The 26295-nt window shown below is 37.4% G+C and overlaps 1 protein-coding gene across 2 annotated transcripts; it reads right to left on the reverse strand.

The window, feature by feature from the left end:
- Nucleotides 1–1620: 1620 nt before the first annotated feature.
- Nucleotides 1621–25796, reverse strand: aaas (achalasia, adrenocortical insufficiency, alacrimia). Of its 2 annotated transcripts, none has more exons than XM_053503561.1 (17): nt 25729–25796; nt 25241–25363; nt 21314–21441; nt 21036–21091; nt 20837–20928; nt 19970–20016; nt 19581–19679; nt 18209–18352; nt 17807–17927; nt 17521–17645; nt 16413–16473; nt 13252–13342; nt 12442–12514; nt 10179–10246; nt 6220–6301; nt 2437–2521; nt 1621–1896 (listed from the first exon to the last, which is right to left on the reverse strand). In XM_053503561.1, exons 2-17 carry the CDS (start codon nt 25346–25348, stop codon nt 1747–1749), a joined length of 1530 nt encoding a protein of 509 aa, XP_053359536.1. In that variant the 5' UTR covers nt 25349–25363; nt 25729–25796; the 3' UTR covers nt 1621–1746. The 2 variants fall into 2 exon arrangements, with proteins under 2 accessions (XP_053359536.1, XP_053359537.1); XM_053503562.1 differs by having other exon boundaries at nt 25241–25384; nt 25729–25778.
- Nucleotides 25797–26295: the final 499 nt, after the last annotated feature.

Raw genomic sequence — 26295 nt, forward strand, 5'->3', positions numbered from 1 at the left:
TGTAATGTTGATTGTTGAACTTTTTCCTGATAATGTTCCAATACTGGCCCTTGAGAATCCCAGAAAACTGTAATTAATTTTCCAGCTGAAGGTTGACTTTTGAACTTTTTCTTTGTGATTGAGGTTGTTTCCGTTTCATACTCTGTCATTTGCTCGCACTCAGGTAGTGATGAATCCATGTCTAGTCACCAGTAATGATTCCCTTTAAGAAACTTTCACCTTCCTTAGAGTATTGGTCCATTTTTTTTTTTAACAGATATCTAAACGCTTTCATTTGTGCTTTTTGTTGTTTCGGCACTAGGTGCACCATCATTTAAAAAAAAAAAAACATACACTGCTCTCCTTTTGTGCAAATCAGAAGTGGGGCATCCATTTTTGCTCACCTGCTATTACAAATGAACTGATGTAACACATTCACGCCTGCACAACAGTGACAGGGCAGATAGTAGCCTTGATTGCTTATCAGAGCTTTCTGTTTAAGTGCAATCAACACAAGTTTTAATATAACCAAAGTGCGGTTAATTTTTTACTTACCCTCATACAATAAAGTCAAATATCTGTTTACTGGATGCTGATCATAGTCTCATTCTAATGACTGATGCATGAAAATATGGTGGCTAAAAAACTGCATGGCTCCAGACAACCAAATAACTTACACCGGTTAGCCATAACATTAAAACATTCTAGGTTTTTTCCCCTAGTGCCACCGGGGCACCCCCACCCCCCGCGGGCTATGGCTGAACAGTGCTTCTGAGGGTTTGCTGTGGTGTCTGCAGAGATGGAAGGTAGCATTTAGTCTATTACTGTACTTAAGTATATAATTTATACATCTAAACTTTACTTAACTAGTTATGTTAGTGAATACTTAAAAATTCTACTTCACTACATCCCACAACAAATATTTGTACGTCCTACTTAACTATATTTCTCCATGTCATTGCATTACATAGCCAGAGTGGTTTTTAAATCTACCATGACTTTATAGCTACCGTTAGCTCAGTACTTCTGATACTTGCAGTAAGTAGATTTGATGGGGAGTAGGTACACAGTCTTGTTTAAGTACAATGGTAAAGGGAAGTCTTGTACTGATATTTTACCTGGTGAATCTCTACTTACCCAAGAACAGGACTGGATTACTTTGCATACCTGATGTCTGACATCAGGATGTTGGCAGCGGATCCACTGGGTGCTGTGCGTTATGTGGTGGGGTCTTTGTGGATTGAACTTGCTTGACTGGTGCTTCCCATTGGTGCTCAGTCGGATTGGGATCTGGAGAGCTTTGAGGCTGGGTCAGCAACCTCAGACTCTTTATCTGCTGGACAACATGGGTGTTCTGGGGCCTTTCCATCATGAATATTTTTCTAATCTTGAGTTCCAATGAGCATAGACGGGCCTTGCGTGGCCATAATCCTGTAACCAGTTTGCTGCTGTCAATGTTGTTTAGTTCACCTGTCAGTGGTCATAACGTTATGGCTGGTTGGTGAATACGATACTCAGCGAGCTATATATGGTTTTATTACTTTATATTTTAAGTATACAAATTTTCAGCAATAACTAAAAACTGGGGCTAAAAATCTTAAATCAATTTCTTGAAAAAAAAAATGTTTGTCAAACACAGTATCACAGTCCAATAGGAATGAGAAATCTATATTTATTTTTTTATGCACAATGAATTGTCATCATAGGCATACTTTGAAGTATTTAAGCATGTAAAGTATGGGTTTAGGCTAAAGCATGCAACAGTTATTAGGACATTTGTTCTGTGTAGAGGGCGTGTGAATTGTAATCTTCTATCTTGCTGGTGAAGTGGGGAAGTGGAGGGCTTCCAGTTGCACATGGCTTTCCCACACCAACAAAGTAGAATGGCACATGAGAGATTCGCCCATTTGACCAGCACTGCAAACAAACGATTTTAGTAACAATTACTGTTATTCACGTCTGAAATTAAGCATGTCAAGCTATACAAAGTCTTTCCCCAAATTCCTCCAGGTCTTATCCATTTTTTAAAATTTAAAAACTTACTGCAATACCCCATGGTTGCAGTTTCCTGCAGTTATTAATCTAACTGGTAACCATTTTCGACAGCAGGCATTTAAAAAAACTTAGTTTGATTAGTGATTAGTGTTTTTGCCACATTGAACTTTTCACACAGTTTGATGATGCTTTCAGAAAGACTGATACCAGCAAAACACAAAGATTAGATTTTTTTTTCTAGATTCTATTTTTTAACCTGAAGCTACAGACCTGTATCTGCATGATATTTATTTGTTTATTTTAACATTGCACTGTTTGAACATAATTGCCTGATATGCTAATCACATAACTGAGCAGGTGTTCCTAAAAAATAGTGTCTTCATAATTCAGTTGCTTATCACTATATTTTAAAAGAAAATGAGTCAATATTGCACTATCCTATTAATATATAAAAACACTCACCACAGTGAGCAATGCACCATGCTCAAAGTGAGGCTGGAACTGCAACAGCCTGGGCTCTGCTCCGGCTTCCCCTTTCACAAAACCACTACAACAGTAAAAATCCACACATTACACACAAATAAATTGTGTTCAAGTTAATTAAATGAAGTTAGATAAAAAAATGATGTGGGACTCCATGCTGAATTAAGAAAATCTGTTGTACGATCCTAACACACCCCACTTAAAAAAGCTAAAAAGATCAAACAACCTCAATTATTTATTCATTGATTACATACCACTGTAGACAGTTTACATGCACCTTAGCCAAATGCATTTTAACTCAGTTTTTCACAATTCCTCACATCAACTACTGTTATTTTAAGAATGTGAAATAATAGTCGAGAGAAAGATTTGTTTCAGCTTTCATTCCTTTCATCACATTTGCAGTGGATCAGAAGATTACATACACTTAGTATTTGGTAGCTTTGCCTTTAAATTGTTTACCTTGGGTAAAATGTTTACCTTGGGTCAAAGGTCGCCTTCCACAAGCTTCTTATAATACGTAGCTGAAATTTTAGCTCATTCCTTCTGACAGAACTGGTGTAAGTCAGGTTTTTTGGCTCTTTTGCTCACATGCCTTTATACAGTAGCTCCTGCCACAAACTTACTATTAAAGTAAGGTCAGGGCTTTGTGAAGAAGATTTTAAGGGCATGTTGAATCACTGAAACAAAATGAGGTCTCGAAAATAAAGTCTCTGGATAAAAATAAATGTTGTGATGTTGCATATGCTTGTGCTACACAAACAAAGCTGAAAGCTCTCTGAAGAAATATTAGCATGTGTGACTGTATTACAGTCTATAATTCTGTGAATCCATAAATATTTTACATACAGTTCTGTACATACACGTGTGTAACATTCTTACATAGAAAGCACTCCTTATCAGGCCAAACATTGTTTTTTAATCGAATTTAAATATAACAAAAGGAATTACAGAACTGCACAATCATTAAAGAAAAAGAATTCAACCAAGTCAGTACAGATGAAAAGTGCAAATGTCCTTCCTGACCTCACTTACTACACTTAAACAAGTCACTGGGAGTGATTTGGAAGTGGAAACCTACTATTTAAACCTGTGTGTCAGCTTATGTGTAAACACCTTGCAGTTATTAAATTCTCTCACATAATTATGTGGTGATAGCTGGCTTCCCCTCACCACTTTCCAAAAACTAAATAATTTAAGTTTGGATAATTATCAAATTTTCCAAAAACTTGCCAATATTTCACAATTTCTGCCAGGGTGTGTAAACTTATTAGCAGAACCATGTGTATATACACACATGTTGAACAATGAAACTGAAACGCCTGGTTTTAGACCACAATAATTCATTAGTATGGTGAAGGGCCTCCTTCTGCAGCCAATACAGCATCAATTCGTCTTGGGAATGACAAATACAAGTCCTGCACAGTAGTCAGAGGGATTTTGAACCATTCTTCTTGCAGAATAGTGTCCAGGTCATTATGTGATGCTGGTGGAGGAAAACGTTTTTCAGACTCGCTCCTCCAAAACACACCAAAGTGGCTCAATAATATTTAGACCTGATGACTGTGCAGGCCATGGGCGATGTTCAACTTCATTTTCATGTTCACCAACCCACTCTGTCATCAGTCTTGCTGTGTGTATTGGTGCATTATCATACTGATACACGGCACCGCCTTCAGGATACAATGTTTGAACCATTGGGTGCACATGGTCCTCCAGAATGGTTTGGTAGTCCTTGGCAGTGGCCCATCTAGCACAATTATTGGGCCTAGGGAATGCCATGATATTGCAGCCCAAACCATCACTAATCCACCCGCAAGCTTCACTCTGGGCATGCAACAGTCTGGGTGGTACGCTTCTTCGGGGCTTCTCCACACCGTGACTCTCCCGGATATGGGAAAGACAGTTAAGGTGGACTCAGAGAACAATACATGTTTCACATTTTACATGTCATAAGATTTTCGCACCACTGAAACCAACATTTAGCACTGGCACAAGTGATCAAAGGTTTGACTACAGCAGCCCGGCCATGTACACTGACCCTGTGGAGCTCCCAACGAACAGTTTTGGTGGAAACAGGAGAGTTGTGGTGCACATTTCATTCTGCAGTGAGTTGGGCACCTGAGGTTTTAAAGTTTTTTGGATACAATCTGGGTTAGCACCCAGACATCCCTTTCAGACAGCTTCCTCTTGCTTCCACAGTTACTCCTGTTGGATGTGGTTCGTCCTTCTTGGTGGTATGCTGACATTACGCTGGATACCATGGCTCTTGATACATCACAAAGACTTACTGTCTTGGTCACAGATGTGCCTCTTTTGAACTCTGATGTCACACAATGTTATGTGCATTGCAATATTTTAAGCAAAACTGTGCTATTACTCTGCTATTAACCATTCACACTCTGCTCATACTGGTGGAATTTACCCATGAAACCTCCAAGACTAAATTGACCAGTGTGTCAGTTTCTTTGTCCAACATTCATGTCCAATCATTCCTTGTCCCCATATACAGTACAGTATGTGTGTATTAGATCCTATAAGCACAACATTTGGAGTGCTGTCTTTTATTGGAAGCAATCACATTTTTTGGTAACACCAAGTTATGTAAAAAATAAGTAGTGGAAAAGGCCTGCAGTATAATGGAAACCTGTCATGTAATTAGATATTTTATGTACTTTTACAGAACCAAAGGGGAACTCCTGAAAAATTAGGCCAGGGTGAAAATTTGACAGAGGCAATAACAGTCATGCCTTGACCTGTTGCAGCGATGCCCTATTAATTTTAGAAACTACGGAAAAAATTATTTTCTTAGCTTTTTTTTTTTCTTTTGATTCCTTGGTGCCCTTTTTTAACTTAATTTAAATATCTAAAAATCACCCACCACTACTTCCTGGATGGCGCAGAGCCCATTTTGCATCTCGTGAGACTTTGCGCCGCGCTTATGCATCATTGTATGTAACTGTAGGCGGGGTGGAAGTAGTTTTAAATTCTTGCCGGTACTATGTAGTACAAACCATGCTGAACAGTCCTGTAAATCTCATTTTCTCTATGTCTCCACTTATTCCGCTTTAGAAAAACCTTTAGCGAACTACCTAACATTTAGCAGGCAGCTGTTCTCCACACTTTACAGGGCCATGTACCACCAAAGAATTTTAACCATTCTTGTAAGTCTATGTATTTGGCTGGGAAATTTTTACAATTAAAACTAGGCAACAAAATAAAAATAAGCATAAAGAAGAATAGTTAAATCCTGGGGCCAAATGCCAGACGCTTTCTAGTTTTCTCAAGTGAGAAATCGGAGCAGTGGTGACTCAAATGGTTAAGGTTTGAGGTAAATAACCAGAAGGTTAAGGGTTCTAGCCCCTGCACCACCAAGCTGCCACTGTTGAGCCCTTGAGCAAGGACATTAGCCCTATCTGCTGCAGGGGAGCTGACTCTGTGCTGTTGTACTGGCAACAATTGCAAGTTGCAGCTCGCCCATACCCATGACAGATAAAAACTGCTTAGTTATATACACCGTTAGGCCTAAGAATTTTTACTTGCCAAAATGAAACAGACAACATGAGCACTAGGAGCTGGCTCCAAATGTTAGTCAATCCCTGAAAGATACTGGAGCGCCATGTCGAGTTTGTGAGAACAATAAACAGAACAATGTGACACTGAAAGCTTTTTGCAAATACTGCAAGTTCTTGACATGTTAATAAGTTGTAACCCCATGCACTTAAAATGTGTTGTTTTTTTTCAATTCATTATGATACTCACCATGGAAGTAACTCAAAGATGGGGCTGGAGCGTGTTTTAAATACAGCAATGATGGCAGGATGATTGGCGGATTCTGCATTTCCTGTTAAGGAGAATTGAGAACAAAGAAACTTAAGTATAAATTTTATATATTTGTTATGGACATTTTTATTAGTTCCTGCTTAAAAACTGGATTCACTGGAATTCGTTTATTTTCTCTGAAACTTGAAAACCATTTTCAGTCAATAACTTGTGCAACTCACTGACACCCCAAAAAAAAAGTTAGGCAGCCTACCTAAGACAGAGGAATCTCATGACTAAACCGACTGTAGCACAATAATGATGTGAAAGGTGACAGTATATTAGAAGTAAATGAGATGCATATTGTCTCAACACATGGAGCACAGCCAGGCAATAGAGAAAATATTCAAAGCCCTAACACGGCTTCAGATGGCAACTGATTTCTTTATATTTTTTATTGTTTTATTATTTTGCGACTAGTTTTACCCAGACAGTCTTTTGTGACCGAATGCCACAAAAGATTTAAAATCCTGTCTCCGTCACGAACATGTTCATCACACAGTTCAACAAATTGTTTCAATGAAAATTTCACCAAAAACTTATTATTGAACGCAGCCATTCTGAATTATAGTGAACGCACACGGATGCACACACCGACAGGCACTTTGTAAAGTTAACTGCAAAGCAAAGGACAAGATTAATTTAATACTTGATTTGGTAGTGTTTTTTGATTGGTTAAATGTAATAATTTAATGATGTTCAATAATGACTTTTTTCTGTTTTTATTCTCTGTAGCTAATGGCGATGTAGCTTAGCTTGCTAGCTAGCCAACGTTAGCTCAAGTTAGTCAAGAAACATCAAAAGGAAAACAATCTCTGACTTTTTCTCGCTCTCTGCCTGTCTGTACCCTGCCTCTTCTACATCAGGCACAATTGATACAGAGACTGAGCTAAATCAGTGAAATTCTCCAAAAATACTTATCCCGCTGTGTTTCTTGCACCCACAGCTCCCATTTAAATCAGCTTGGCTGCAGTAATTCAACTAGTTACTTGAAGTGAGTTACATTTTGAATCTGAAAAAAAAATTGTTCTAAATATTTTGGATTTAGGATCCAAAGGCTCCTTAAGATAAGTTTGCCTGGATCCCTGCCTAACCCTTGCTAGACAACAGTCACAGAATCAGAAGATTTTGATAATGTTAAAATATCCTGTAAAAGAATGGCAGAAAATTTACAAAAAAACACCTATAAGTCTTATAATTCAATAGACATTTATTTGCAGCGGCCCACCATATCAATACTGATAGCCACATTTGTACTTATTTGGATAAAATCTTACTAAATTGTAGACATCCACAGAGTGCACTGATAACTGATTTTTAGTTAGTTGACAAAGCATATGAGTGATTCTCATGAAACTATTAAAACACCATGACACTAATGATTTTAAATAAAAAATGTGTAATTTAGCAATAAGAAAAGCATCAGAATAAAGACAATACTGTTCTTTACCCTGTAATTTTAACTTGAGAATTAATTATTTTTCTATTTTACTGCATTTTCTGCTAAAATTCTCACTACCGCAATGCATCCAGCTGTTTTAAATGTGTTATTTTGTAATTTGAACAAATGAACATTAAAAATGTAGAAAAATTATTTTCTACTAGATATTTTTAGATGAAAGAAAAAATCTCAATTTGCTAAATAATAATTTATAATAATAATAAATAAATGTAGGAAAATTATGTATCTATCCTCCGCAACATTTTTAAAGAACAATTTAAACACAGAATTTAAATAAAGTTTGATATGTGATGGCCATCTTGAAGTAACTGTCCCATGTGCTCCATCAGTTAAGATCATCTCCTTATATCTCTCCAGTTAATGTTAAATATTCTGTTGTTAGAATGTTAACATGTTATTTTGATCATCATTACCGTTCTTTAAAAAAATTTTACATTTAAAATTTTTTCTTTTATAAAAATTTACTTTATTATGGTCTAATTATATGCACTGAAAAAAAAATAGTACAGCCATCATGGCTTCTCTATAGTTAGCAAAACATCCTAAGGCCCCTCATCCTCCGCAACACCATTCTCATACACCGCAACATTTAAGGCCAACGGTAAGACAACTTATGTTTTGGGAATGAAAATGTAAGCATATTGTGTTTAATATTATTATTTAAATGTAATATTAATTTCAAATTTAACACAAACTGTTGATATTTTGCTTTATGATTTGTTTCATTTGTAGAAAGGGGGGGAAGAAAAGCTTTAGCTACAGGCCAGATTGACAAAGTTCGAGGAAAAATTATACAGCAACCCAGAACTGATTGAGGAGTAGAAAAGGAAGAACCCCCTAGCAAAAAAAATTTAATAAAAAAATCCTACAGTTAGATTCATCATCTCTCTCCACCTATCCCTATCTTCTGCATCCTCAACACTTGCACCCACTAGCTTCATATCCTCATTTATTACATCCATATACCTCCTCTTTGGTCTTCCACTTTGTCTCCTGACTGGCAGCTCCATTATACCAATATACTCACTCTCCCTCCTCAGAACATGTCCACATCATCTTAATCTGGCCTCCCTAACTTTTTCCCCAAAACGTTCAACATGAGCTATACCTCTGATGTACTTGTTTCTAATCCTGTCCAATCGTGTCACTCCCAAAGATACCCTCAACATCTTCAGCTCTGGTAAACCAGCTCTGACTCCTGTCTCTTGCCCCTAACACTGTCTTTAAACCATACAGCATGGCCAGTCTCACCACTGTCTTGAACATCTTCCCCTTAATTCTTGCTGATATTTTTCTATCACACAGAACTCTTGACACCTTTCTCCACCCATTCCAACCTGCCTGCACTTACTTCTTTACCTCTTTCCCATTCTTACTTAGTTATTTCTAAGTATTCTTACTATTCCACTTCCCTCCCTTTCATTGTAGGACTGTTATAAAGCATGGTGGTTAAGAATTAATATACAAAGGACAAGTTCTGACACAAAGTTTTTTTCTGCATTATCTCAGACTAGTATACTAGTCTTAGTATAAATCTCAGACTTGGCATGACAGAAATAATTAACTTCATTTCCGAAACCTTTATATGATTACCGCAACAGATGTTCATTAACATTGAATTAATATGACAATAGTGATTTAAAATGCTATGCAGAATATACAAATGCTGTCCTTTTAGCTTTGTCACATCATTTTGAAAAAATGTCAGGTTTCATCGAAATATAAAAAAAAACGGTTGTAAATCATGGAAGCTGTTAAGTAAGAGAAAAGACGTTTAAAAAAAAATCTGGTAGATTAAAAAAAAATATTTTAGAACTTCAAATAACGGCCCTTCAATATCATCCCTATCATCCGGAGATCACTGGTTCGATTCCCAGGTGACGCTGTAACCTCTCGGAGCCAGAAGTCTAGAGAGAGCTGATTGGCCAAACTCTCTCAAAGGAGAGGGATAAGAGGTACTCTACTTAGTGCTCCTACATTAATAGAACTTTAAATAACTTGCATGACTATTAATAAAATAATTCAGTAATGAGATTTTTAGGACTTATTGTGGAAATTATGTCCAAAAAGGTGTTAAGTGATGAGTAAAAGTTTTACTATTGTTTTATTAATGTTCACAGATAAATCAGAATTAGTTGCTAATGTCTGGGGGAAATGTTTTTTTTTTTTATTTTTGAAACCAAGATTTCATGAAAATCACCCATATATAGTTTATCATAGGTATTGTTTAGCTATTTAAATGAAGTACTTGCCAATTAAAATATTTGCATTGGTGCACATTATTATTATGATTACTAAAATATTATGGCTTTTATACAAACTACAGAAAAAAAAGCATAATTAAAGTATTAAGTTATATTATCCCTCATAGATTTATATTGTGTTGGACACACTGTGGCACTGCTGACTCAATAAAATAATATGGGAGATTTTGTACCTTTCAGAAGCACTGCCAGTCTCTCTCCAGTGGGATCCCAGGCAAGAGACTGAACCTCTCCTCCAACCCTAATTAAAACAGGATAAAATAAATTTCAGTAAATATATAGGGCGGCTCAAAAGGGTAGGTCCACATGCATGTTCCTTATATTAGATATTTTTCTTTGTATTTCAAAGCCAAGAAAGCTTTAAATCTAACAATAGAAGATTGAATACCACTTGACCCTTAGCTGTAGAATCATCTTAAATTTTTAGTCGCCTGGAATCGGCCTAAAATGGTTGATGCGCTAAGAAATCATCATTGCATTTAACAAGAGTTCTGAACATTAAGAAATGTTCAGCGTTCCTATATCCTGGCCCTCCGATCTGGGTTTTTGGGGCTGATCAGAGATCCCCGATCTAAGAAATCAGAATTGGCCAATACCAATCGCTGTTTAAAGGTGTGTGGGGGTCATTGGGGTCGTGTAGTACTAGTTACTTTTACTGCTATAAATACTAAATAAATAAACATTATAAAGGGCATATATATATATATATATATATATATATATATATATATATATATATATATGTGACTAAGACCTGAGAAAGTTTTATAAACATAAATCTTTTGTGTTTTGGAAGGCGACATTCCATTCCATTCTTATTATTTCATAGAGATAAAGAAACTAAAACCAACAGAATAGCCTATGCACGGTGCAAACCTGATCCTTAACTAGCATCAGGGGGCTCTAACACATGCTGAAAATCTTAATTTAAAATGTGACTGCCCTACTATACTCACTCGTTATATCAGGCAGCACATAGAACAAGGCAGCATCAATGAATACAGGGCTGATAGTGGAAAAAATTCCTGAGCCTGAACATTTTTTCCTTGCCCCCGAGGTGAGTAGGGGTACCATGTATGCGAAGTACTTTTAACACATAACTTGTTGGCGCCTGGGCCTAAATATATAAACAGCCTATGTATAACCCTGATCATCATTGTCAAGTGGCTCTTTTTTAGATATTTTCATAATTGCATTATGCCCCCAGTTTTATTCAAGAAAATACATCATTTTCTTCTCAATATGTTTAGTGCCTAGATTGACATTATTAGCCCATCTTAGTTCAATCACTGGAAGTAAATGCTATAGATGCTACAGCCATACCAAGACAGGTCAGTAAGTGACCTGACAATAATAGTACTCCAAAGTACACAGGAATTGATTAACTAATTGATTATCCTACGCTAATTTTTTAAATAAAGTGACGAGTGGGTGGGTGATATTAAATAACAGGTCAAGCTCAGCATTTAAGGAGCACGAGCAAATTTTTAAATCAGTCACACGATCAGTCATTGAGGGTGGAATATTATGGCGTTATATTCCTGCCACAATTCTGAGCGAATCTGCAATTCTCGATTCTGTGCACGCTCGACTCTGCCTGCATGCACGTGCAACATGTATTTTCTGTGCGCGTTCGACTCTGCCTGTACGCTCGCTAATCTTTGTCCAGTGTTACAAAACAGCCACAAAACTAACCAATCACAGACTTCCACACACTACTGCTGATTGACTGTTCCTTCTCTATCACCTGCGCATCTCAGATCTAGAGAAATGACAGATCAATATCCGCGAACCTGATTTTTTCCCCCCCGCAGCCACAGTACGCCGGAAATCCGGCGTGGTGCCGGAACGCTGTAGCCCCTGTGGATAACAATTGAAAACTCTGCCCTGAACATTTTTATATAAACGCACACATTAGTCATTTTGTATTACTCATTAGTAAGCAGCGAGGGCAGGCGTTTCTTTATAAATATAAAACTTTCTGCAAATTTAATAGACTGTCCATTCCTCTTATCATCCAGAATGTGTGCAGCTGTGCTAAATAATCACTCACTGTCAGCCCGCATGCATGGAGTGGTAAGGGAAACCCAGGCTCTCTTCATTACTTTTATAAAAATGGATTTAGACTCTTTACTCTCTGCAAAGTAAGGCTTGAGCTTTTTGAGGGCTTCTGCTTTAGGTGGTTGAATGAGGATCAACTTACAAGATTTAGCTGCTGCCTTTGGGGAGAACTTTTCGTTTTTATGGTACACTGTGCTTAACTGGCGATGGTTTCTTGCATTAAACTTTTTGGCAGACGTTCACCCATATGGTTTTGCTTTGCATCCTTTTTTTAAATGAAAGTTTGGGTATGCATTCAGGCTTTTGGGCCATGGCCTTTTAATGCAAAAATAGAAACACACACATTACTTCTCTAAGTACCAATTAACAACTTACATGAGGTCACCATCAGGCCCACTAAAGTTAGTCTCAGAAAGATCAGCCACCACTGCAGCGGACTTGGGTCCTCCTGAAACCAGTAATATTAAACAGTCTATTACTATGAACTCCAATCATTACAAACTCAAGTTGTCACAAAGAACAATATCACTTTAAATGTATGGAATCTGTACAGGTTTATGAACTTGTACAAGTCAGATGAACAAGTATATGTATAGTATAATCCAGCATTTCCTCCCGTCAGTCAGAAGTACTGTACACGCTTCTACAGGCATCAGGGCAAGGAAGGCCCAAAGTTCAGCTTTTGTTAGGAATGCTATGCAGAGAGATGTGTATTTACCTTTACAGGCAGTAATCTGTATAGTATGTGTTTTAGATTTAAGAAACAAATAAATCTGTATCTTAATCAGTCTAAAGCTATTACTTGCATATACACTATAACTCAGTTTAAGGTAAGAAGTTTTACTTTGGTTATTTCTAATGCTGTGAGCAGCCATGTTGATTTGACGTCACACTTAGTATTAAAACATGGATTTGTGAATACCACCATAACTGACCACTGTTGCTGTGTTATACCATGAAAGACACTCCCAAGTTTTGAGAAAGAATGGTTCACAGAATTTACTAATGAAAATAGTAACTGTGCCATCGCCAGGACCCAACAGTGCTAACTGTTACTACTATTTATTGCTACTAAAGTTGGTTAGTTTATATTTAAAGAGAGGAGGATGAACATTTTTTTCAAGAAATTTTCAGTGTAGTAGTATAGATGACGGTAAACAATAAAAGCACATTAGGATTTATTACCTGCCATGTCTGAAAAAGTAAGTGAGTAGATCACGGTTTCTCCCTGAACGCAGAACAACAATCTACTTCCATCAGGACTCCAGCACCCTGACTGGGAATTAAACAGACAGACACATCCTTATGCAAAGAAAAAAATGTGATAACCATCGTTACATCATGACTTTTTTTTTTTTTTACTAAAAATGTAGAAAATTACATGCAAGTTCTTTCCAGCTTGACTCGTTGGACTGAGTCTGATTGTTTTTGCTCCAAGACCAAATTTTAATACCCAAACCTTGTATGTCTAGAACACATTTTTCCAAAACAATAAAAATTAGGGGTCGTATTTCCAAAAAATAAAATCTTCTCTTACCACTAAAAATTCTTCCAAGCGATACTAAAAACTCCTAACTAAAGCCGGTTTTAGGCTGTACGATTGAGCAAAGATATAACCATAATGTTTCAGAAGTGTAGTGTTTAGTTTTTTTTTTGGGGGGCGGGGGGTTCCTGATTTTTTTCCTAATTTAGTCGTGTTCAATTCCTCCCCGTCACTAGGGGGCTTCCACATTAAAACTAACAGTACCACTTAGTCAGGAGGGCCAAAGACTATCACGCGTTTCCTACGAACCACGTGACACCAGCCGACCGCATCTTTTTTCGAACTGCTCGCTCACGCACCGTTGGGGGCGACATAACACGCTCGGAGGACAGCGCTATCCACTTCTTCCGCTTGGGCAAGCTCAAAGACGCCACTGATTGGCTGCCGATTAATGTGGGAGCACGAAGTACCTCTCATTCCTCCCCTCTGAGAGAGCTCAGCCAATCAGCTCTCTCTAGACCTCCGGCTACTTGAGGTTACAGCATCACCCGGTGTACAGCAATGATGGGGCGATCACTTTACCACTGCGCCACTCGGAGGCCAAAAGTGTAGTGTTTTGATATGATTAGCTAACTGTAATTAAAACAAAACCATGCTGATATGATGGCCTGGGCTAACAGTAAAAATGTAAAAGTATTTAAATGAATGAAAAGCTTAGGTTGCTAAGCCAGTCAGCATGCAGCTTTGCAGATAAATATTCAAAAAGATGTCTATATAATTCTGGTAAATTTAATGTGAATCAAGAGATTGTGCTCTATTTTTTTAAAATAGCAGTTAGTTATCTTACTTAACATTTAGTAAAGACATACATTATTTTTAAACATGAGCCCCTTTTATATTTCCACATCAAGAATGTTTTAGGATAAACTGCAAGCTACAAATTCACCAAACAGGTAAAAGTCCCATGATCAGGACTATAAAAAGAATGCTTTAACACCTCTAAAATTAAGTTTTTGCAGTGTGTCAACATGGGCAAACGTGTGGGGATGTGCATTATCATGCAAGATCACCATGGCCATGGACGCCCATCCTCTGCATTTACTCAGAGGATTAGGCTTCAGCTTTTCAATAAACATCTCACTCTAACGAGCACTGTTGATTGTTCAACTTGATAAGATTTCCATACCAGCCTTGGTCTGCAATGGAGGATGTTTCCAATTTAGACTCTGCCATTTACTCTCAGGCTTGTAATAATAAATCCATGTCCCGTCACCAGTAACGATTCTCTTTAAGAAACTTTTACTTTCATTAGTGTATTTTTACAAAATTTGTTCGCTCCTGTTTATTCTCTTCTATGAGTTGTTTCAACACCAGGTACACCCTCAAACCACAAAAATATTATCACTTCATGCTGCTCTTCTTTCATGCAAATCACAAGAACACATTCACACCTGCACAGCAGTGACTGGAGAGACAGCAGCCTCTAGGAGGAAAAAGAAAGCTTGGGAACCACTGGTCTAGATTATAAAAACTGATTATACTATAAATGTTTTATACATAAAATGTACCTAATTTGTTTGTGTCAAACTCAGTATTTGACACCTCAAATACTATAAACTTAGTATCAAGTGTAAACTTGCAAAACATTATATGGAAACAAGCTGCAGTACCTGCTATTCAATCTTCACACTACCTAAAACAGCAAACCTGTAGTGCAGCTGTTGCTTGCACCACCGTACAGCGTACACTGGCTCGCACCTCACAGTGCTGAAATGCTGGTTAAAATTATCACCTATATGCTGTGTTTGACGCAGGCCAGACCCATGTCTAAAACAAGATTCAGGAACTTTAGTGTAATTCAGAGATTAACTCCAAATCCTGATACTCTCAGTATGCACCTATAAATACGCTGATAAAAGATAAAAACACTAAAAACTGAAAACTAAAAGTTACCCAGCACAGCCTTACACAATTTATACAAGTATTTTATTATACTGGTAATTTCTGTCGGCCATTCAGGACTGGTTGTGACTTTTAATTCTTCTGGACTGCCGTGTTCTTGCAGCATTAGAACTGCTTTATTAATGGACAAAATTGCACTGTGAATGACTCTCGGCTGAAAAGATTCTTAATATCAGGAACTGAGAAGGAGATGAAGGTTGAGTGCAATGCTCAGGTTAATGTCCGAGTTTCACATGTTCTGTGCACATGCGTCTGCATGGGTTTGCTTTGGGTTTCTGTCACTTCTGAAAAAGATGCCACTACAAGCAGTCTCAAATATGTGCCAGCAGGGGCTTCTCCAAAGTGCCCAAGTGTGTGTATAAGAGTGTGCGTGGGCGCACAACCCTGTGCACAATAAAGTGGTTACTACAGATGATTAAATGGAGGAATATCAGGACCAACACAGCCTTTAACATACAAAAAGCATAGATTTATTACTTATTCTTTCTGAATACAACCCCTGCCATGCATGTGCGTATATTTATATATATATATATATATATATATATATATATATATATATATATATAAACTTGATTATAGTCACTATACAACATAAGTGCATGTCTATTTTTTTTTTCAATAAAATTCTACATCTTTAAAGGTTCAATGATTCAATACATGCTAAATACTTGTGTAATTTCAAATAAAATGTAACAAATATAGACAGTGGAAAACAGGGATTGTTTTCCTCAGCAGAGAAGAAGTAAACTAAAAAAACTGCATGATAACTGGATAAATACACTATTTTTGTAATTAAAGTTAGTTAACAAAACAGACATTTTCAACTCTTAGTCATGCTGTAGTCAATGATGAAATAAAAGCAAATCAATAATTCATTGATGTGTGACGAATATCTCACCTGACAGCGCCCTTTAAGACAAGGCCACCGTTCACAGGTCCACGTCTTTGTCTCCCACACCCTGCATGTGCACCAATACACATACAGTTTTCAAGGCATTCAAGGGCATTTCAAGACAAAAATATAAAAATATAAACAACATATTTTTTTGAGCGTTAAAATAACACCAAACATAATTAACCTATTTAGAAAATACTATGACAGAGCAAAAGCATTTTAACAACATTTAACTGCTAACCAGCACAGGAGGCAGGGGGTAAAATTAATTCACTATTACTTAAACATTAATTTAACAAATGTCTGTTAACACAACAATGCATAAAATAAAATAAAAGTTAGTTCTGACCAAGTAATCTGAATGAACGGGAAACATCCCAGGAGTGGTGAGAGATGGCAACAGCACAGGAAGCTCTAACTATACACCGATCAGCCATAAAATTATGACCACTCAATATTGAGTAGGTCCCCTATTTTCCCATCAAGTGTTCAGACACCTTTTATGGAAACCACCATTAAGCTTTTCAACAATTTGCGCTACAGTAGCTTTTCTATTTAATCCCCACATGCATCAGTGAGCCTTAACAATCCATGCCTGTATCACCCGTTCTCTGGATTTTATTTCTTTCACTACTTTTGTTAGGTCATGACAACTGCAGATTTGGAACATTCCACAAGAGCTGCAGTTATGAAGTTAACACATGGTTCAATCCCAAATCCCTCTCACCATGATCAAGGGCACTTTTTAGTGGAACAAGGGATTGTACACCATAGCACACTTTCAGTTAATACTTTTTGGTATTTAACCCCCAGAACCCGAAAGTTAACAGAGCTGATATTCTAAAACAAAATTAATAGAAAATAAGTAAATTAGTAAATCCTGTTTCTCATGACATTTCGTGGAACTGTTGTTAAAAAAAAAGTAATATCACTCTTCAGTGCGAAAGGTATCACGCCATGCTGATAGAGTACAATAGCATCCCCTCTTGTGTGATATACTTAATCCAAACACAGCTAAACATAAACAATTAAATCATACATGTCTTAAATCATACAGATCATTTTTGAAAGCAGGTATAAAAACAGAAAACATGGACATACGTGTGCATACCTGAATAGAGCAGATGGAGTGGCTGATAACAGTAGGCTGCCATCTGGTGACCATGACAGATTTGTGACTCCTCCACCTCCTACACGCTGCAGTGGAACACAGATTTCTGCAGCCACGTTCCATACCTAAACAACATAACGTAAAATACAGCCGGGCATTGGTCTGTAGCTGCGGTAGTATGAAGGACATAAATAAGCACATAAGTACATAACTGTGGGGAAAAAATAGTAAAGAGAAATAAATAAATAAATAAATAAACAAACAATTGCTACAAACACAAACATACCATCATGGCAGTATCCACAGGAGAGGCAGAGACTAATAGTGAACCAGAAGAGGACCAAGCAATGGAAGTAACTGGAGAGTGACCAGGATGAGACAATACCTGAGCACAACCAGAAGAGGGCCTGTGAGAACAGAAGAGAGATTGTGGTTAACAAGTTCAATGTACATAATGACACAATTTTGTTTTCATTGATGAGTCTTGCTATTGATAATTATTTTGTCTATGAATATTTTTATTACTTAACCGTTAAAGATAAACCAAATGTTAGCATACTGTAAATAACAGAATACATGATATGCATGACATCATGTGGCATAGAAAAGGGTTAGTTTCTGTTCATGTGTAAAAAGTCATAGAGTGTTAGATTGTCATTGGCTTGTGTGTGTAAGTATCTGGCAATACCGTGTGGAGAGAGAGTTTGGGTCCACGTGCCAGATGAGTAGACATGTGTGGCAGGCCACGGCCAGTATAGATGCGCACAGAGGTTTCCACTGCATAGCACTCACACTCCTCTGCAATCTATGCTTTAGAGTCGGAGTTATCGCACTGGCAGATGAGGAAAAGGTGCAAGGTAAGTACTACACAAATGATGTCACATTTTAGATTCATACTGATTTACAACCTGTGAAGACTAGGTGGATGTTAAAGTTAACAGGGAGAGGGATTGTGTTGTAAATGTTAATATTTAATATAGACTTTAGTGTTCGCCATCAGATCTGTTTGATAAATAAGCTACTGTAAGCCTCTTTTTTTTTTTACAATCGTAATTAGACAGTCTCAGCACCAAACAAGACAACTACATCAAGACCCAAGCAAGACCCATGGCAGCTTTGACTCCTCAAAGCATGACTCCACAAGACCATGGGGGTGTACTCTAGCCACAGACCTGTAGCTGACTAAAGAGAATAAGCTGCAGAATGCCCAAACAACAGTCAGAGGGAAAGCACAGGCAGGGAGAATGAGAGGAAAGTACTACATACAGAGTAAAAACAATCTGTAGATTACAATCTCATAGGGCGGCAAATACGACAATGTGAATAATTATATTACTTTAAAAAGCTATGCAGGTGATTTTCACGGTTAATGTGAATTGTGGATAACATGCACTGATACTAATTCACCATCCACTTGAACTCTTTCCAACTCTACCTTGAAATTAAAGCAGTTCTCCACTGAGCAATGCGCACAGCAGCCCAAAGCATTAAATACAAACCTGCTCAAATTATAGTCATAACCCTTTCCTTTTCAATGAAGTTCCTCTGCCTAGTTTAAACTTTTTTTAACCAGATGATAACAATGTACACTGCCTTGCCAAAACATGTTGTAATAACATGTTCTGCAAGACGGAAAGAAAATAAAGAAGACTGAACAATTTGAATTAGATTAAGAGCTGTACAAAGCATACTATAACCTGGAAAAACAGTGTTGTATTGTCAGAAAAAAACTATGACCATGAGAAATTGAAAAAGGTTGTGTGGTCTGGGGAGTTTAGCTTAAAACTATTCCAAAGTGACTAACTTTGGAACAGTGTCAGATTGCAAGAAATCATTTTGTTTTTCCTTGATAGCAAAGGCATATGTGACACTTAAAGACTGGTTCTGAGTTTTCACACATCATTTTTACACATGAATTACAGTTAAAAGCAATTGAATGAAAATAGAGAGACCTTTTTTTCCGGCCAGTTAGTGTACAGAAATGTAATGTGTAAAACATAGAAATTTTAATAAATAAATAGTTTTACAAAAAAGCTATTATGTTTAACTACTTGGGGTACCTTCGAGAGTTGTAGATCCTGATGGAATCATCCAGGAGAGCTACTGCAAACTTGTCTGTGTGAGGATGCCATGCAAAGCTTCGGACAGCACTATCAGCCCTTAAAAAAGAAAACACAAAGAGAACTTTACTTGTATGTAACTTTGTTGCAAATGGTACATCTCAAAGCTAAATTCTACAGGTGAATGAGCTCAACCTTCACTTGTGTATGTGGCTGCATTCTAAAAAGACACAATAAAATGTTCATCTTACCTTTAAAATTATATAAGCTTTTTGACTAAATAGATTGTGGTGTTTAAATAGTTCTTAGAATGTTTTAAAAAGCTATTGACATACTACAACATCTATCTGTACAAAAAATTTTGTAAATGAAATCATTCATACACTCACCAATTCAGTACTTGTGAAAATTCAGCGACCATGTCCTCACCGCTTAACTAAAAGATGACAATCAAATTAGCTTTACATTGGTAAAAAACAAAAGATTAGTAGGTGAGGCAGTAAACAAAATGAAGCATTGTGATTATCTTGCCTTAACAGTGTCCCAAGAGATTTTATACATATCTTTTTTACCCACTGCTAATTTTAGATAAACAGACAGGTCAAATTATTCGGCTGCAATAATTTAACCTGTCAAATTGCATAAGAAAACCACTCATCTGTAAGGCTAACCAGAAAAAAGCTCCAGTTTGCTAGGGAGCATAAGGATGTAAAAAGGTGATATGGTCTGATGAGTTCATTCCAGAGCGATAGGTGCCTCAGGGTAAAAAGCGAAACATGGTGTGGTTATGATCTGGGTTTGCTTTACTTGGTCAAGTCTAGGCTCAGCAACATTTTGTGACAGTAAAATGAAGTCAGCACATGACCCGAATATACTGAATGACCGGGGTAACACATAAAAGCAGTATTTTCCCATGGTATATTCCAGGACTCAAACTATAAAAGAGTAGCTCTAGGAACATAAAAGGAATCGTTTTCACACCTGAACTGGCCACCACATTGTGTGCTGTAACCAGAGCTAAAGGTGACTGAATGAAATCTTTTTTGGCCTAGCAGTGTACAAAATAGTTAATTGTGCTATGTAAGGTTCACTTTATCATGCACAAAGAATCACTTTTAAATGAACATCATCAAGGACTATTTCAATCAAACAACCCAAGGCTGATAAAACAAATCTGTGCTACAAATACCTCAAGCAACAAACAGGAAAAGGAAAACACTATCTAATGTTCGAGTTTGGAATGAAGCACTGCCCACCGTCAGGTGTGGAAACAAAGAACAATGAAAAGAAGACATCCATCGCAGAAGAGCCAGAACACATCCGGAGCTCAACGTCAGCCACTTGGGTACTGTGGATAACGCAAACACGCATGCTTTAATACACTTTGTCTGAAAGACGAGAAAGGAATTCTCCATCAAATAGATAAGTCAAAACAGGCAGCAATAAATCACACACCTTCTTCAGAACTGTTGGTTATTTCGTCTAATAGTCCAGTAAGACCAGCATCATGCCTGTAAAGGAAGTCACAGAACATTAGCACTATAGTTGGCTTGAAGCTCAGATAAGCCAACTGCCAGAAATCAGTATTTTTATTATGAAATACAATAATACTACATTGTTGCAAGTGGTACTTTACCAAAACTTTACCTAAACCACTCAGCAGTTTAAACTGCCTTACTTTTGGTTATGTTCCTGGATGAGAGTTTTGTGTGCATGTGTGAGTGCATGTGTACCAGGCGCCAGCACTTCTCATCCATAAAGTATCTCTGTGATCCAAAAAGGCTGCTTTGCTGCTGTTCTCTGGGCGACTGTGAGCTTTCAGAGTTTCCCTCGGAAAACAAAGGCTGGGAGGAGTCCAGTGCTAAAACATCAACAAATATTGTTTTTTTAAATATTTTCTATGTCAAAATGTTAGCGTACATAGCCGTTGGTTCATTTAACTCAATAATAAAAATAACAAATGATACTGTTATTATACAGTAAGTGCACAGAGAATAGCATGCAGGTTTCTATTACTTAGTCCAGGTAGAGCGTGAGCTTTATCACTTGTTACCACTCTGAACGATGAACAGGCTGAGCAACTCCATGAAAAATGCTAGAGAGAGCGAGAGGAGAATTCTCTGAGGAGCTGGCACGGTGGATATTACAACACAGGCCAGGTCCAGTAACTAATTTTCTCATTGTTTAATTGTTCTCTTACTTTGGCTTCTAATTCGATGAAAGAATGCTGTGTTTTAGCTACAAGACTACAAGTAATGTTTCTTTAGACTACGATGGATAGCAAGACAGACTAAGTTTAGCTAATGTTAGACCACTAATTTTCATGAACTGTAATGGAACATAATGTGAGAGAGAGAGAGAGAGAGAGAGAGAGAGAGAGAGAGAGAGATCCACTCTACTAACCCTCCCTGCATCTGCTCGTATGTTGGTAAGTGAAATTTAACTTCTATATCCACAGCATTTTTGATTAAATATCAAAGATCAAGTATAAGTCAAAACTGACCTGAGAAACTGGAGCACTTAGCTGCATATCTGCGAATATAGATATGTGGACCAGCACCAAAGGCACTGCAATATGTGCAGGTTTTACCCCAGGGAGATTAAGTGCTATCACAAACAGAACCATTTTTGTACACCAAAGTGTGTTTAATCAATTTTGTCTAACTCTTCAAGTATGGGTTAATAGAGGGGAGGGTTTGTAGATTTAATGTGTAAAGTGAAAAATAATAATAATAAATCAAAATATTTAATAAGTTATTTTGTTCTCCTTGTTTGTTATGATAGTGATGATGTATTTGGTATGTAGTAGACCATTTTTGTGCTGCAGGTAACAGGGACATCAACCATAAAACATTAAGAAATCCAAATCAACTTGCTAAAACATTATCGGCCAGGCATAGACTTCAGACTTCCAAAACTGGATACAGACCCCTAAAGCATGAATTTCATATTGCTCGCGCAACAGGAAGTTCCGGAGGGTGAGGTAGCATGTAGAATTAATACAGCACTGATCCTGATGCTTTTGTCAGAAAGTCATTTAGTGCTTCAGTGGATGCATTCAGTTTAAAAAACTTTCTGCTGACAATAAAGGTGACAACCTTAAAACAAATGATTGGCCAAATAAGAAAGAATAACCCACATGGCACATTGGCTGTTTATTAAAGATCTAATGATATAATTCCTAATGATATAAGTGTGTTTTATGTGTAGGTAAGGCACACAAGCGCAACATGTTAAAGCTAATAAAGGCTCGTCTCTTACCCAATCTTTTTCCATTACCTAGCTCCCAGGTGACTAGCTGAATTGACGAATACCACCAGCACCACATGACTCCAAATTACCATAAGCCACTACATGTCTCCTACAGGCATTGCTCCTGACTTAATCACCACCATCATCCTATTGAATCCCGCATTATCTGCTACTATCTGCATTGGATTAACTCATCTGCTACCCCAGGAGCCTTTAGACTTCTATTCTCTCTGCAACCACCAAACATATAGTCAGTGCACTTTTGTACATTCTGCTTTTTTTTCTGATGTTCATTATCACTTACACAACAATCTCAATCCTTCACATTTATATGGCTGAGAATTTCCAACCAATGGAAGCTAGGAGAATTGCAACAGCATTGGTCCACCACCAGATTTTACAGCCCCATCATCAACCGTACAGTACACTTTATAGAGTACAAGACATTATGTTTTGCCATATGTAGTGCATATCTAGAAAGCAGGAATCCATTTGGGATTAAGCCTCTGGTGTAATGATCATTACCATAAACGCATTAGTAAAGAAGTGTCTGCTTCGATGCACACACAAACAAAGAACCTAAAGGTTTATAATGACACTTTTCTTTTAAAGACCTAAATTAGCTAGACTACAGCCTCAATATCATGAGTGAATGAGGACTGCAATGCTTTAGTGTGCCACTGGGGATTAGGCCCATGTAGTCTTCTGCATCAAATACACTGTGCCTTGTTTACCACATAACATTTTACAGACATGATCATAATTCCACTAAAATGAGTTCCATTTAAGTCATTTCAGTGCTGCCAACTTAATTTGTAGATTTTTAACCAACATTGAGTACGAATGGGAATCACCAAGGAACTCCAAATACAATACCACAATATCTAGGTGCCAGTTTGATTTGTATTGTTAGCATCATGATTTTATAAAATATTCTGATTTTCTCTCTTTAGCTTACTCACTACATACATAATATACTCGAAAGAAAAATAAAAGCTGCATAGATTCATCTTTTTTTTTTTTTAAATAGGCACCTACTATAAGGGCTTTGACCTTTTCATTTTAATATATTTATTTTTGTTCGAAATTAAAAGGCAAGGTTGTGTAGGCTGGTTATATATTATTAATGATTTCACAAAAAAACAGAAGAATGAAAAAAACCTGTAAATCTGTACATTACAGTATATATTAACACTATTGTAAATTATCTGTGGTTTATTCTGCAGCATTTTTATAGTGTGATTGACTTAATACTAGTTGAATTGAGGTTTAAAGTTAGCTTTTTTTTTCCCTGCTACTCCCCCAGTCAGGCTCCAGTGGGAAGACCTGAGATGATGTTCACTAGTCCCCTCCATCCCCATCTCGTACTTCTGAGTGAGAGACCTTGCCAGGCAGTCCCGTGGCTCACTCACGAACTAGACTCAGGGCAATAATGAGGTTAATTAACCTACCCAGCGACATGAAAAATCAAACAAGTGATAGGACACTGTTTTCTCAAATCATATCATTATTCTGAACATTTCTTTTTTATAAAAAGTACCAATGTGAAGTATCACTATAAAAAAATACTGGTGATTAGAGCAAACTGTTCCGCAGCAGTCAGAGTGTGATAGAGCAAACAGAGTCTTTTTACATTCTCACAGTCCAGCAGCGTGCAAATGAAGACGCACTTAAGATTAATTAAAAGGTTGTTGTTTGTATTCCATACAAATAATTAACACACATTTTGAGGGGCAGGGATTCGGGTGGAAAAAAGGGCAATTCTTATTTTTTTCTGAACAAATCATTATAAACTGTGATATGCTTTAGTTAGCGCATTTTACTTAACGCCTGATTTGCATATCAGTGTGGCGATTCTGATGACATTAATACTTTTACTGTATTCAGCTGTATTTTCCCCATAGCCTGTATACCCATGATATATTTGTTGTTTGGTCTTTTGGCTGTTCCAGTCAAGGGGTTGGCACAGTGGACCATTTGATATACACAAGAACTTGGCCCAGGTGTTACGCCAGATGCCCTTCCTGAGACATCCCTGCCACTTTATCCAGGCTTCAGGATCGGCACTGCATCCAGTGGCTGGGGTTTGGGCATAGGATGGGAACTATATATAATGGGAACCCCCATGCCTATGATATATCGCCGTGGCTAAACTTTAGCTAACTTATTAAATGGTAGCTTATGAGTCAAGGATGTCAGACATGAAATTTGGACCTCGGCTCAAAAACTAAATTATAAACCAGACCTCATAAAATATATACAGTACCCCAGCTCTATTCAGAAGGCGATAAAGTAAATTACCGTACAGTGTCATCTGACTTTTTTGAGTGTCCTTTAACTACTTTCCCCTGAATTGTGTTGGTACAATAAGGCATTAGGCAAACACAGCATTTAGAGCGCAGTGTCACCTGTTTCTCGCAGCACTCGGTCGGCTTCCCCCACACCAGCTCATTATTCGCCTCGCATAGCGTCACCTGTCCGCGGAGCGGCGGCGGGAAGAGCGCGAGCGAGCACATGATCCTCACAACGACCTGAGGAGGAGACACACTAGTCTTAATACATACAGAGAGAAAGAGAGAGAGAGAGAGTTTACTCACAACCGTGTCTACATGGCATTCTCTTATTAAACGAAAACAAAACAGTTAACTTTTTCTCTTAAAACGTTATCGTAAACGTTTCAGCTAATGGTTATTTTTATTTGGAGATCTGTGTTCTATCCAGCAGACAACCCTTACTAGCCAAACAGCTAGCTTCAGAACTAATTGTTAACAAGCTCTCTCAAATTAAAACAGCCATGCGCTGAACGTGTCATGTGATTTTACGTGATTAGATAATTTGGATATTTTGTTTTGTGTATGACGCTCGTGTCGTTAAGGGAGAAATTAAATAATCTTACAAACAAGACTCCAACTTCAGACGAGCTCCAGAAATCGCGCCATGCTTGTAACTACGGCATATTAGGAGGGACAAAATACATCAGCCAACAACGCAAACCTACACTGCCATCTACAGTGTGAAAAAAAATTACACCGTTCTGTGCTTCAGCGTTCATGAGATCCACTCATTCACTCTCACTCATCGTCTATATCGCTTTATCCTGTACTAGCCTTAGTAGCCGTCGTTGACGTATAAAGAGTTTACAGAAATAGTTAAAATGTTTAAGCTTAAAATAAAATAATCAGACTTAATATATATAATTAGTGATATTATTATTTCACTTTGAAGTCCATGTTCATGTCTGCCTGTCTTTCTGTACAGCAGAACTCTCTGCCTGACTTATTAATACAAAGAAAAAAATTTTTGTAAGATTGAGTACCTTGTGCCTTGTTTACGCTAAGTTGTACTTCTTTCGTCGTCAGCCAAATACACTCCCTGTTTAAAGTAGGTTATTACATCCAGCATACACTGTTCATAACATCACTTTTATTCAACATTTTGATTTTAGCGCATAACGATGCGCTCC

This window comes from Clarias gariepinus, chromosome 9 (assembly GCF_024256425.1).
Source record: "Clarias gariepinus isolate MV-2021 ecotype Netherlands chromosome 9, CGAR_prim_01v2, whole genome shotgun sequence".
NCBI classification, from domain to species: Eukaryota; Metazoa; Chordata; class Actinopteri; order Siluriformes; family Clariidae; genus Clarias; species Clarias gariepinus.